Source organism: Rutidosis leptorrhynchoides, chromosome 11, assembly GCF_046630445.1.
Source record: "Rutidosis leptorrhynchoides isolate AG116_Rl617_1_P2 chromosome 11, CSIRO_AGI_Rlap_v1, whole genome shotgun sequence".
In the NCBI taxonomy this organism is placed as follows: domain Eukaryota; kingdom Viridiplantae; phylum Streptophyta; class Magnoliopsida; order Asterales; family Asteraceae; genus Rutidosis; species Rutidosis leptorrhynchoides.
In genome coordinates this window covers 163,662,607-163,673,721 of record NC_092343.1, presented here as the reverse complement: position 1 = coordinate 163,673,721, position 11,115 = coordinate 163,662,607, and the positions used below count along the sequence as shown (strand labels likewise).

Genomic DNA, 11,115 nt, shown 5'->3' with positions numbered 1-11,115 from the left:
CCACTTTGAGTTTAACCATAATTTTTGGATATAGTTTCATGTTCATAATAAAAATCATTTTCTCAGAATAACAACTTTTAAATCAAAGTTTATCATAGTTTTTAATTAACTAACCCAAAACAGCCCGCGGTGTTACTACGACGGCGTAAATCCGGTTTTACGGTGTTTTTCGTGTTTCCAGGTTTTAAATCATTAAGTTAGCATATCATATAGATATAGAACATGTGTTTAGTTGATTTTAAAAGTCAAGTTAGAAGGATTAACTTTTGTTTGCGAACAAGTTTAGAATTAACTAAACTATGTTCTAGTGATTACAAGTTTAAACCTTCGAATAAGATAGCTTTATATGTATGAATCGAATGATGTTATGAACATCATTACTACCTTAATTTCCTTGGATAAACCTACTGGAAAAGAGAAAAATGGATCTAGCTTCAATGGATCCTTGGATGGCTCGAAGTTCTTGAAGCAGAATCATGACACGAAAACAAGTTCAAGTAAGATCATCACTTGAAATAAGATTGTTATAGTTATAGAAATTGAACCAAAGTTTGAATATGATTATTACCTTGTATTAGAATGATAACCTACTGTAAGAAACAAAGATTTCTTGAGGTTGGATGATCACCTTACAAGATTGGAAGTGAGCTAGCAAACTTGAAAGTATTCTTGATTTTATGAAACTAGAACTTTTGGAATTTATGAAGAACACTTAGAACTTGAAGATAGAACTTGAGAGAGATCAATTAGATGAAGAAAATTGAAGAATGAAAGTGTTTGTAGGTGTTTTTGGTCGTTGGTGTATGGATTAGATATAAAGGATATGTAATTTTGTTTTCATGTAAATAAGTCATGAATGATTACTCATATTTTTGTAATTTTATGAGATATTTCATGCTAGTTGCCAAATGATGGTTCCCACATGTGTTAGGTGACTCACATGGGCTACTAAGAGCTGATCATTGGAGTGTATATACCAATAGTACATACATCTAAAAGCTGTGTATTGTACGAGTACGAATACGGGTGCATACGAGTAGAATTGTTGATGAAACTGAACGAGGATGTAATTGTAAGCATTTTTGTTAAGTAGAAGTATTTTGATAAGTGTCTTGAAGTCTTTCAAAAGTGTATGAATACATATTAAAATACTACATGTATATACATTTTAACTGAGTCGTTAAGTCATCGTTAGTCGTTACATGTAAATGTTGTTTTGAAACCTTTAGGTTAACGATCTTGTTAAATGTTGTTAACCCAATGTTTATAATATAAAAAGAGATTTTAAATTATTATATTATCATGATATTATGATGTACGAAATATCTCTTAATATGATATATATACATTAAATGTCGTTACAACGATAATCGTTACATATATGTCTCGTTTCAAAATCATTAAGTTAGTAGTCTTGTTTTTACATATGTAGTTCATTGTTAATATACTTAATGATATGTTTACTTATCATAATATCGTGTTAACTATATATATAACCATATATATGTCATCATATAGTTTTTACAAGTTTTAACGTTCGTGAATCACCGGTCAACTTGTGTGGTCAATTGTCTATATGAAACCTATTTCAATTAATCAAGTCTTAACAAGTTTGATTGCTTAACTTGTTGGAAACATTTAATCATGTAAATATCAATCTCAATTAATATATATAAACATGGAAAAGTTCGGGTCACTACATCGTTGACCATCGACCGATGGTGAGGGACGATCGGTCGGTGGACAAGACCATCTACCGATGGTGTATGGCTTCTGACCAACTGATGTAATTTTGACGATCGACCGATTGGGGGAGACCATCGACCGATGGTGTATTGACAATCGTCCGATGGATGGGACCATCGACCGATGGTCTTAGTAAGTGAAATTTTTACTAAGTGTTGAATTATAGCTGTTATGCTGTCCGTATGTTTTTATGATTTTCAGGATGTAAATTCTGAAAATGCATAAGTGTTAAGTAGACCTTTTTGTGGCGCTTTTTGTGACTGATTCCTGTACTGTGTTGTGTTGTATTAACGGACAGAAACTAACTTGATTTGCCTTATGTTCAGGTGATAAGAATAAGGAAGCCGCTCAGTGATAGATTATCTGAGCTAGTTGCTGGTATTCGGTGAGTGGGTCTATCTCCGGATAGAGTATTAAGTAGCTGACACGCTACTTGTTCAGACTTTTTATTATCTATGTTTATATCCTGTATTATTGCCATGTGTAGTTAAATATTGCCATGCTAGTTAGGACAATTGCATGTCTGCTTATTTGTGATCGTATGTGCGCACTGTTAGTTAGACATCCACCGAGGCGGCAAGGTTGGGTTGATGTGAGGTCGACTGTGGTAGCATGGTCGGGTCATGATGTTACTGATTATTCAGTATAGCATAGAAGGACACATGTGTTGCGTCTGGATGGTTATGCAGTGGAATTAGTAAAGTTGACTATCGGTAGACTGTAGCTTGATCAACTAAGTCGTGTGCTCGTACAAGCCGCCGATCCTCATATTGTCAGTTGTTGTGTATGCTAGTTCAGGACGTTAGCATAGTTGTGACCCTTGCATGCTCAGTTGCTTATGCTTGGTCTGTTAGATAGTATCCATTCACTTAGCTGTGTGCTAACTCCCCCACATTTTCACCCCTTGCAGGTTTAGGTACTGCTGATTAGGACGGGTGTTGCGGACGGGTTGAAGACATGTTTGACTACTAGCTTAACTCTGATGTTTTCTAATTTTGAAAGGATTTATGTAACACCGTCGTTTTGAAATGTTTTAATAAAGTTAACTAAGATGATTTGGTAACTATGTTCGTAAATGTTATCTAAGGGTATTTATGTAAATTCAGTCTTCCGCTGTGAATAAAAAAAAAATCAGGGTGTTACAAAAACTCAATCTAAATCCTAAATCTAAACCCTAAATCTAAACCCTAAACCCTAAATTTCAAAACCCTAATATCTAAACCCTATAAGGCCTAATATCTAAACCCTAATATCTAAACCCCAATAGCTAAAACCTCAACATACGCTCGAAAAACACGATAGTTGTTATATATTGCTTCTTCGAGCGTTTTCCCGCCAAAATAAAAACATTTATCACAAAGTGTCTCTTCTAAATGTTCATATTTTCATCCCATCTATAATGTTCGTGAACAAAGTTTTTTCAAAAAACGAAAAAAAAAGTTTTTGCTTCCCCCCGCTTCCCCCCGATTGGTTACTTCCCTCTTGATCCTACCCCTATATATATATATATATATATATATATATATATATATATATATATATATTAATATTTTTGCCAAAAAGAAAAAAAAGTGTAATCAAATAAATGCCCACGCCTGCAATATAGAAACTAAATGAGAGTTAATTCACTCAACCAACCAGTTTTTAAAAGAAAACACGATTAGGTGACTGAGTTGTCAAAAGTTTACATCCAATTAAAGTTGGCAGTGCCTTCATCAGTTGTATGTGAACATTGTATCTTCCAAAATTCCTTCAGGTTCATGTGCTAGTATCTCCCAATATCGTTCAACAACAAATCCCAATGTGGGGAATTGAAATGGACGATATAATCATTTAATTTCCTAATTAGTTACTGTGCACTACACTTTTAAACTTTATACTTCTTTTGTTAAACAGACTTATACCTGACAAGGACCATAGCTTAGGACAAGATTTCTACCATCTGTAGAAAAATTGAAAACAATGGCATCTTTCAGTAGCATTGTCTGAAATCTTGTGAAGGAAGCACCTATTCGAAGATCTATTTCCTGCACATGCCACCAGATAGCCCTATAATTTAACAAGTAGATGCCAAATTAAATTCATTTTTTTTTATTTCTAAAGGTATATATAAGAAAAATAACATGAAAGAAAATGAAACAAATGAGAAGCAAGTAAAAAATCACCCAATAGATATAATTTTTTATTCCATAAAACCTGATATATCATTTTATCCAAATAATTAATTTGTTATACATATAAGACAACTTTTATAAGCATATTTGACCAACCTCTATAACCATTTATAATTAGTTACAAAAACATTCCAAAAACGATGTTTCAGATCATCCGACCCATTTTCAACTTAACCCATTTCGACCACCCATATCCCAACATTCCACGCATTTGAAGTAGTACTCACTCGTCTAACAGCTACAGCATCAGAAAATAATGAAGAGAAACGAGCCCTCCATATTGAGATGAGTATTCACACTTGAGCAAACTTCCACAACTTCAAATGCAATATATGTTCTCTCCTTCTCTGTCACAATCGAGCCACAAGACAAGCCATTGGCATTTTCGGGCTTCCTCCTCTAAGGTCCTTTTGATGTCTACCTTATCCTGGATTACATACACCATATCCAAATTCACAGGTAATAAGTGAGCTCAAGACACATTAACAGTCAAAAGACCTTCAATAGATCATAAAACATCATCCAAAGGAAGCATATGTCAATTATACCTAATGTCATCCCATAACTTTGTTAGAATTCAGACTGCAACATTAGACCCAAGTCCTAACCTCACATACTAACTCTGCATCAAAGATATAGGTCTTTTGTGTATTGATGCAATGGTAACAGTTACGTAAGTTAAATAGAACGAGAATTAAAATTATCACATAAAAAAGGTTAATAGTACTAAAGCAACAGACTTTCACATTTCTCAATTGTACATAGCATAAACTTACAAAATACAAATAAGCTGTATTTATTTGCTTTTATATGTGTCAAACTTTCAGCTCATAAATATCATATATATCTAGTGACCTATTTATGTTACATTTTGCTAACACAGTAAGCTGCCACATCATTTAGTTTTCAAGTCATTAGACCACAAATACATATATATATATCAAATGATTAAATCTTAAGTTTTATAAAAAGTACAGTACATACAATAGTCTTGCGTGAAATCGATGATACATATAAAAACACTTAACCTTTTGCATTTACCATTCAAATAAGGCATTCTCATTTTCAAAAGCCCTCATATCATATAATAAACTAAAATAGCTCCATTATGAACACGATTTAAGTAACAAAAAATCAAACCAAATTATATACCTCTGGTACATGTTTCTGGATAGGCGCTTGAAACAGATCAACAGGATCACACGAGTGCCACTTTCGATACCGGCCATCGAATTCGATCTCCATTAAATGTCTGGCGACAGATGTAAACATCATTTGACACTGTTGACCTTGAATCTTGTAATTGAATTCGAATATTTTATTGTAACGTGATCTTCCTTCTATTCTTAAACCCTGATTTCGTGATGGTATCCCTGATATAGTTTTTGCTACTAACGGCTTCTCTGCTACGTTTAGAACCTTGATTGCTCTACCTCCGCCGCCTGCCGCCATTTCTGAACGGAAGTTGTCAAGTTGAATTCGAATAGATTATAGAATATACAATTACTGAACTAATTTAAAACGATTTTCGGGGGTTTTTAGAACCCTAGTGTTTTCCCGCCCTTTATTTAACGGATTTAATTTTAATAATAATCTAAATCTAAATATAATAGACATAATTAAGCTTTTGGTCCCTATAGTTTGTAATAGATTATAAGATGGCCCCTAAACTTATTTTTTGACTTGGTTGGACGGTTGGTGCTTTACAGGTTACGCGGTTGGTCTTTGTAGCTTATGACCATTACATATTGTTGTTAAATTCAGTCATATGTCATGTGAGTGAGGGTATTTTCATAATTTTATCTATTCTATTTTATTTTCTAAAATATAATCTATCTATCTATTAATTAATATATATAAAGCTCTAAAATGATAATGTAATCATTAAGCTAATTATTTTTTACTTTTCATAATGATGATGTCATAATTATATATTAATTTAATTAAAAAATTAATACTTATAAAAGGAAATATTAATTTTTCATAGATTGCAATTTAATTTTTTCTAAAAAATTTAAAAGACATTTATTATTATTAATAATTATATTATTATTATTATTATTATTATTATTATTATTATTATTATTATTATTATTATTATTATTATTATTATTATTATTATTATTATTATTATTATTATTATTATTAAAAATATAGGAAATATTAATCTCTCCTAAATTGTAATTTTATTTTTCTAAAAAAAATTAAAAGACATTTATTATTATTAATAATTATTATTAATATAAACATAAATACTCAACTTTGAGCGGACTTTATGTTTGTAAAATTAACGAAAAGTTTCTTAGTCGGAATCTGTGGTTCCATGAGACAATAAACTAAATGACTTTAATATTTATATTCACTTAATAACTAAAACATATAATTAAACTAACTGTTTCGTTTAAACAAACACGTGTTTCCACGGTTCATTTTACTAGTTAAACTAATAAACTCCATATTTCATCTTTCCCAAATTCTCAAACTTTAGATTTTCCAAATTTCTCAAAACCATTTCAATTGCAAATCTACTACCTTCAAAATTTAATAAACTTTTCAAGGCCACTTACAGATATAATACCTAAACCTTTTCTCTTTGACCTTCAAATCAAAAATCAAACACATGACAATCTCAAGTCTATAGTTATCAAATTCAGTAAAAGATATGATCAAAACACACAATTTTCGTCGCTATAATCTTAGATTGAGAATTTACAAATCATAAAGGGTGGGAAAATAAAAGTGGGTTCTGAATTAAGGCGGTGCAGTACCTGGTTCAGTTTACGGAGGTACATTGTTTAATTACCTACATTATATACATTATATATACGATATTTGTACAAATTGGTGTATCATAGTTTTTACGTATTGATCATTAAAATTACAAAACATTCTTTAGTGTTCATTATGTCTGGTCTAACATGGCTGTTTTCAAATTATTTCTTTCAAACCGTTCATCAAATTCAATATATCTCATTATTTATATACGAGAACAATACTCAATCTCGCACATACAAGGTATGTGGAGGTGAGATCTTAGTATTTTATATGTTAGATAAAATTTGATTAAATAATTATATGTATTTATTTTCAACATATAAAAATACAAACTTTTAAAACTTATACATATATAATTGTACTTCTACGGTCTCAGTTATATTGGATGGTATTCGTTTTTGTGAAGTCTCGAATTAATCATGCACTTTAATAAATAGATAAAAGTAAAGTGGAAAAGTTTATTTATACATTTAATGTATGGATGTAAAACAAAAAGAGTAACTGAGACAGAGAGTTAAAAAAAAAGTAAAACTTTCTTTACAAAGATTCATTATACAATTTGGCTTTAAAAAAAAAAAGTCAAACTTTCTTTACAATCTGGCTTAAAGATTCACTATATGCTTATATAGTGAATAAGTTCGGTGCCAACGCGCTTTCTAAATTTTAATGTTTTACTAGTCTCGGCGCATGCATTTTAATGTGTCACCGGCATCACGTTATTTGGAAGCGTCAAAGTGTTTGGGCCAAACATTGAACGAGTTAAAAACTATAGAAATCACGTGTAGATGGACCGAGACCCGTGCTATCTAATACTAGTTTGCTGTCATTGCAGATACTACAACGACTGCTTAACACTGGATCACTCAGTGTTCCTGTTCCCGCTATTTAAGACTTCAAACAACACATTACATAGTAATTGATTATTGTGCGATTGCAACCAGTAGTTTTGGTTATTGTTGTATTTGATTCATACTTCATCTACATTACCGTTATAGATCCAAGTTTTGGTTCCATTACTATTTGCTAATGTGTTTGATTACATGTTATACAAAACCAGTAGTTTTGGTTGCTGGTAGTTCAAGCCATTTTATGTGTTTTAAAGTTACTCTCCGTCCGCCTTAAATATGTAAAACTAAGGTCCAATATAACACTACAAATTTGGTGTGTATAGCTTACAAAAAAATTAATGTATGGACTACATTTTTTCAAACTGCTTGTTGTTGAACTATCATGCAAAGAGCATTGGATTTTAATTTGTATTAACCCAAACCAACTAGCTAGCCGTTCTAACACTACAAATATAGTGCAACAAGTTAATGTGGCATATGAAACCTGTCAAAAGCAACAAAATAACTTTAAGACACGACTTGACCATTGTGAAGCTGCAGAATTTAGTTTATGAAGACTGTAAACCAAAATCTCATTTCTTACAAATAATTGACTTCATCAAACAGAGTTGTAATCCCTTGAATCCAAAAATTTGTTTGAAATCCAACGGACCAATCAGAGCGCGACATGTGGCGCGACAATCACATGTGATTGGAAAAAAAATTCAAAAATTTTTATTTTGGAAAAAAAAAATTTGAAAAAAAAAAATGAATTTTTTTTTTAATTTAGCATGTCAAATCCAATCACATGTGATTGTAAACCTCAATCACATGTGATTTTGCATATCAAATCCAATCACGTGTGATTGAAAAAAAATTCAATTTTTTTTTCAAATTTCAACCGGAAACAGACTTTAATTCGGTGATTTGATCAAGTTTGTTAGCGTTTCGTGTTAATATCTTCAAAATTTCAGATTTTAATTCGGTGATTTGATCAAGTTTTGATCAAAAACTTGGTGTTTGAAGGGTTTTAGCACAAATTTATTGAAATTCGTCATTATTTGTCATTTTATTGAAATTTTTTTTCAATCACATGTGATTGAATTTGACATGCAAAATCACATGTGATTAGATTTTACAATCAATAAATCACATGTGATTAGCATGCAGAATCACATGTGATTTACTGCATTTCAAATCCAATCACATGTTATTGAAAAAAAAAAATTGAAAAAAAAATTTTCGAAATTTTTATTTTTTTTAATTTGAAATTTTTTTTTGAAAAAAAAAAAAAAAATATATATATATATATATATATATATATATATATATATATATATATATATATATATATATATATATATATATATATATATATATATATATATTTTCTTATTTAAAAAAAAAAATTCAATCCATGTGATTATCGCGCCACATGTCGCACTCTGATTGATTCTTAGATCTCAACTTAAGAATTGGTTTCATTTGAATATTCCTCTCATCAAACATTATATAAAGAGAACTAGAAAATCAAAAATGTAAAACGATCATCCAATTTTATGTATTAATTGTCATGTCCCACAACAAGCAAGACATTGGAAACGAGAGACAATAACTAAAATCATTAATGAATTGTGGTTAAGGATCCAAGTAGACAAGTTCTGCTTTCGAGGAAGCTCGTGGGAACTGTATAACATCCTTAGCGAAGTTGAATTTTTCATTCGCATCACTAGTTTCACGGGGTCGGATTGATATCTTTTCAAGAGTGGGAGAATGCTCAAGTAAAAGCTTTATAAACAGCAACAAAGGTCTTGATCTTTCGACATCCATTATATTTATAGTTTTTAATCCATTCAATGTTTGGTGCAAACAGTCAAACGCTTCCAAATAAGCTAATGCTGGTTTCACATCCAAATCCAAATGCATGTTCTCAAGATCCTAGAAATACATTAGAAGTGAGACTGACTGTGTATTCAAAAAACCCTAGAAATACATCTAAATACGTGATTATTATAAAAGCACACACAACACAAAACGCACAAGATAAAACGTATAGCACTCTTTACCTGATTATCGAAATCAAGTCGTTCTAAGTTAGGCGAGTTCCGAAGAATGCATAAAACACCTTGAAGTTGAAACAAATCACCAAATTTGAATTCGTATAAGGTGAGTAACTCTAAACTATTAGCAGGGTGTGGAAGCCACTTGGGAATATTTTCTGCAATAGAAAACTGTGAGGATGAAAGTGAGATTTTAAGTTACCAAAGAAGATATGGACGATGATATGAAAGAATATATGAGAACAAAAATGAATTATTAGAATTTAAGTTCAAAATAATACCTGGAGAAAATACCCGTTGATAAGTAAAATACAAAGACATGGCATATTACTTAACAAGCTAGCCAAATTAACTCTTTCAACTCCTTGAATGGGTTTTAGGAAAACTAAACCAACCGATTTACTATTCAATAACTGAAGCAAAGTTGCATCAGGGCAACTTATGACCACTAACACAAACAACTTTGTAGACTTGATCTTGAAATTGTAAACATTGGTGCATTCAAACAGTTTCAACTTCTTAAGTTGTGGTATGTTGATGATAGTTCCATGCAAGTTAGCCCCAAATTCAATATTCTTGAGCGAGAGATTTTTGAGATAGAGAAACCCTTGAAACTCGAGTGATGGTTTAATGATACAGTTTCCAAGTTTGAGCTTTCTTAATTCTAGACAACGAAAAAAATAACATGGAAGTTGATAACGTCGTTTTTTATTAATAATGACAAGTTCTCTAACACCGTCTCTTGACAAGGATAACATCCACTGATCGACTTCTTGAAAGCTATCAAGAATCATGTTTGGTATGTGAAGATGTAACTTTAAGATAGGACCCTTTAGAAAGTAAAAGATTTGGTTTGTGATCCTAATAAACCCATTATGACCAAAAGCTCCTTTTTGGCAAACTTTTCAGAGAAACGTTTATCAAGAACCAGCGACCTCATTGAGGTCCATTTGTACCTCCATCTTTTTGATAAAACATGTGTCTTCACAGCATCTTGAATTGGAAGCTTCTCTAAAATCAAGTCAATCAAATTCTCGGGCAAGTTACTGAATCTATCCACTTCGGTACAAGTTACAAGCCTCCTCTTAGTATTATAATTATTACCTGTCATAAAATTCAATAAAGAAAAACAAATCCATCGTAATACTCTTGATTTGTGTCTTTATTGTAAATGGACTTGAAATTAACATGACAAGTAACAAAATAAACACTTGTCTGCAATACTTATTATTGAAGGTTGAAAGCATTTTTCTTCACACTCTTAATAATATGCCGCTGACTGTCGATAGTAACATTTTCATCAACTATCAGGAAATGAACATTCTCCTTACAAAAGAAGGGTTGTATCATGGGAATGATGTCGGATGACATAACTAAGTGGTGGAACAAAGTACTCAAGTGGTTAATAATACAAGTGTACTACTGAAGAGATAAGTAGAGACAACAATAAACATCTCAAAGAGAGAAACGAGGCGATTGCAGAAATAAACAAAGTTGAGTAGTCGAACAAGAAGGTTCAAAAAGTTATTAAGG

General features: G+C 31.2%; 1 protein-coding gene across 1 annotated transcript; it reads right to left on the bottom strand.

Annotated features, from left to right (window-relative positions):
* Positions 1-9,160: 9,160 nt before the first annotated feature.
* Positions 9,161-10,376, bottom strand: LOC139875174 (F-box/FBD/LRR-repeat protein At1g13570-like). Its single transcript, XM_071862528.1, has 3 exons — positions 9,864-10,376; positions 9,589-9,753; positions 9,161-9,460 (listed from the first exon to the last, which is right to left on the bottom strand). Exons 1-3 carry the CDS (start codon positions 10,374-10,376, stop codon positions 9,161-9,163), a joined length of 978 nt encoding a protein of 325 aa, XP_071718629.1.
* Positions 10,377-11,115: the final 739 nt, after the last annotated feature.